The sequence below is a fragment of the Terrapene carolina genome, unplaced genomic scaffold (assembly GCF_002925995.2).
Source record: "Terrapene carolina triunguis isolate 2854851 unplaced genomic scaffold, T_m_triunguis-2.0 Scaffold32224, whole genome shotgun sequence".
In the NCBI taxonomy this organism is placed as follows: Eukaryota; Metazoa; Chordata; order Testudines; family Emydidae; genus Terrapene; species Terrapene triunguis.
The window spans coordinates 3,726-7,298 of NW_020696575.1; the positions used below are offsets into that span (position 1 = coordinate 3,726).

The following is a 3,573-nucleotide window of genomic DNA, read 5'->3' on the forward strand; positions in this document are numbered from 1 at the left end:
GGTTCAGGCACCTGGGAGCCTGGGGCAGCGGTGCTTCATGCTGCCGAACCGAGGGGGTTCAGGCACCTGGGAGCCTGGGGCAGCGGTGCTTCATGCTGCCAAACCGAGGGGGTTCAGGCACCTGGGAGCCTGGGATAGGGGTTGCCTCATGCTGTGAACCAAGGGGGTTCAGGCGCTTGAGGCCTATTGTGCAAGTTGAAGCCTAAACATGGCTGCTTAGTTACCCCACTTCCTCTTGAGTCATGGGAGGGGAGCATGTGACCCTTCGCCAAGAGGGTGATGCCTGGGGGCTGGCAGGTATGGCCCACACATGGGCAGGGCCCCAATCCTAACATCCCTTCCCCACCCATGTGCCTCGCCCTGCCCTCCAGAGACCCCCACTGGGGCAGAGGGGGCTTGGGTCATCTCACCCCCTCTCTTGAGGTTCACCAGGCTTGGGCTGGAGCCCAGCTGTGCTGGGTGTCGGGAGCCCTAGGCTGAGACCCGACATGCTCGTGGGCCAGTTTGCAGAGCTGCCGTCTCCCCCCCAGCTACGCCACGGACCTGGTGGTCTGCGTCGCCCTGGGCTGCGACATGTTCGACTGCGTCTTCCCCACCCGGACGGCGGTGAGTGGCTGCCCCCCGGGGATGGGGCGGGGGTCAGTCTGCCCGTCTACACCCTGGGCTGCTCTTCTGTGTGCTGGGATGCCCCATAGTGACGGGCAGGCAGTTGGGATCACACCCCACCCCATAACCCCGTCCCAGTAACCAGCCGGATCCTTCCTCTCCCAGCGCTTCGGCTCGGCCCTGGTGCCCTGGGGCTCCCTGCCAGTGAAGAACAAGCAGTTCGCCAAGGACTTCCGGCCCATCGATGAGAACTGCGGCTGCCCCACCTGCTGCAGGTGCGTGCCCTGGGTCGGGGGAGCGGGGCCCCTCCCCGTGGCCACCTCCTCGCCCCGCAGATGGGCTGGGAGCCAGCTGCTGTGCCAGGCACCTTGAAGTGGGTTGGTGCTCAGGGGCATTGGGTCCCCACCCTCAGCACAGATCTCCTGCCCTGGTGAGGGGGATGGAGGACAGAGCTTTCCCCACCCCCAGCAAGCTGCCCCCACCCCAGGGTACTGACCCTGGATCCCAGCCTTTATCTCTGCCCTGGCTCTTCGCCGGGAGCTTCCATGCGTCTCTTGAGCTCTGTCCCTTCCGAGGCTGCCCTGGGGGGGTCGGTTCCTGTGGCCTGCGCCTCCTTCACCGCGGTGTTTCCCCGTCCCAGGTACAGCCGGGCCTTCCTGCATGCCCTGTTCCGCAGCGAGACGGCAGCCCTGCACCTCCTCACAGTGCACAACATCGCCTACCAGGTGAGTCCCCAGGGCGCCCGCCCCCCGGAGTGCCACCCTCTGTGCCGGCCGTTAACCGCCCTGGAGGCTGGGGGGCGAAGCAGGGCTGTTACATTTGCTGCTGCTTCCTCCCTGGAGCCAGGTGGGTTCTGGGCGTGTGGTGAGTCCTTGGGTCTGTCCCTGGTCGGTGTGGGAGGGGACGTGGGCAGTATCCAAGCTATTCAGGGTATAATCTGCCCCCCCCCCGTTCCCCCTCTCCCAGCTGAATCTGATGCAGTCGATCCGGGAGAGCATCGTGGAGCAGAGGTTCCCGCAGTTCGTCCGGGACTTCATGAGAACCATGTACGGCAGCCGGGAGCGGTACCCCCCGTGGGCCGTGGAGGCCCTGGCCTCGGTCAATATCACTCTGGAGTGACGGCAGGTGCGGGGGAGGTTGTTTTACAAAGAAGATGAGCTTGGAGGGGCACAAAGAATCTTTGGCCTGGATTATCCCAGCTGCCCCGCACGTCCCCCCCCACCCCGCGGCAGATCTCCCTCAGCCCCCTGTGGTTAGAGGGGTCAGACATGCAGCCCAGCTGGCTGGAAGGATCAGGAACAAAGCCGGCCCCATCTTCTGAGGCCCGTGTCCAGCGGTGGCTGCTCTTCCCAGCATCTCCTGCATGGGACGAGGGGGGTCGGCGAGTCTGCAGCACTGAGCTCCTCTGTGCAAAGGGTTCTGGGTAACACGGGAGCCCCAGATCAGGATCGTGGCAGGACCAAGGGCGGTGCCTGGGTTGTGGGGTCCAAAGAGTTAAAACCCAGCAGCCTCCAAGCTCATTAAGAGAGAGGCGTGGGAATGATTTTAAACTTTGTTTTTGTTTTACTGGTTTCCCCATCGCCACCCCCCCCCTTTTGTACGCAGTTTGTAATTAACGGTTGGGTTTTTAATGAGGCGGAGCCAGGCCCCCCCCTCCGCTCCCCACTGGGCCGCGCACTGCCCCCCAGCCCCCAATAAAAGCTGTGAAGCTGCCAGTGGAAATGGATCAGACTGTTGGGGGGGAGCTGACTTGTGGGGGTGTGGCTGCCCCGGGGTGCAGACGGGGCCCCTCCACACCTATGTCTGGTCGCAGGTGCACTAGATTCCCGGCCCCCCTCTGCCCGGAGCCCCTGTGGGGCACCGGAGGAACCCGTGGGGCAGGGCACACGCCTGCTTGTGACTCGGAGAGGTGGGCAAATCCCTTTACAGCATGTACAGTGGGAGGGAGTCCCAGAGCTCTCCTGCGGCTCTTGGGTTGGGTCTGAACCTGCTCAAGAGCATCCGCCTCTAGGCTGTGGCGCAGGGGCTGTTTCTACAGGGGCCCTGCGCTCAGATGCAGCCACTTCTGGGGTGGGAGCTGGCAGCTGTTCAGCAGCGGTACAGCACCCGCACTCGCAGCCCCTGCTCTGGGCATGGAGCGAGCAGGCGCGCTGGGAGGCAGGGCCGGGCCCGGGCTGTCTGGGGAAAGCTTTGGTGTTCACCTCCGACATGCTCTGTGCCTGATGGCTGCTGACGTGGCCGGGGGCCAGGCTTGTGGGTTCTCTCCCCTCCCCCCCACCTCAGGGAGGATCTAGCCAGTCTCTCCACTGGCGGCCTGTTACAGACCCTACTGGGTGCCCCCGTCCCTATGCACTGGGTGGGGGGAGGAGAGGAAGCAGGGCTAGTGGTTAAGATATGAGCTGGGGCCTCCTGGACCTGGCTTCAAGTCCTTGCTCTGCCCACAGCCTCCCTATGTGATCTTGCGCCAGTGGCTTAGTGTCTCCCTGCCTCAGTTTCCCCATGGGTGCAGGGGCACTAACAGCCCTGCCTCCCTGCTTAGACCGGGAGCGTCTGCAGCGCTGTGAGGATCCCATTCCCCTTCCACACCCCCACTCCTGCCTCTCCCTCAAGCCCAGCTCCAGGGGGGCCCCCCAGCAGAAGGCCCCACCACCTGCACCCCAGCAGGTTGTGATCTGCTCCCTGGGGGAAGCATCCGCAGGGGAACCAGCTGCTGGGAGTGGGAGGTTCCCCCGTTGGCCAGCAGGGGGCAGCAGGGTCCCGGCGAAAGCGGGGCTCTGGCGGCGCCGCAGCGAGCTCGGGAGGTTCTGCTGCGTGCCTGCGGGGGTGTTTACGGTAAGTGCTCTTCGCATCCTAACGGGGACCCTGCGCTGGCTTCTGTCCTGGAGCAGGGACTGCTGGGGGGAGGGGTGATCCGGTACTAGAAGAACCCAGGAGTCCTGGCTCCCAGCCCCCCCCCCCCCCCCCCCC

At 64.8% G+C, this 3,573-nt stretch overlaps 1 protein-coding gene across 1 annotated transcript in view; it reads left to right on the forward strand.

Moving 5' to 3' along the window:
- Positions 1–2,309, forward strand: part of QTRT1 (queuine tRNA-ribosyltransferase catalytic subunit 1) — a gene marked incomplete at its 5' end in the record, with an annotated part of 5,986 nt that extends 3,677 nt beyond the window's left edge. The window contains 4 exons of the mRNA XM_026663069.1: positions 531–606; positions 772–881; positions 1,247–1,331; positions 1,573–2,309. Of these exons, the coding sequence (XP_026518854.1) occupies positions 531–606; positions 772–881; positions 1,247–1,331; positions 1,573–1,725 (424 nt within the window). The remainder of the gene's footprint in view (positions 1–530; positions 607–771; positions 882–1,246; positions 1,332–1,572) is intronic.
- Positions 2,310–3,573: the final 1,264 nt, after the last annotated feature.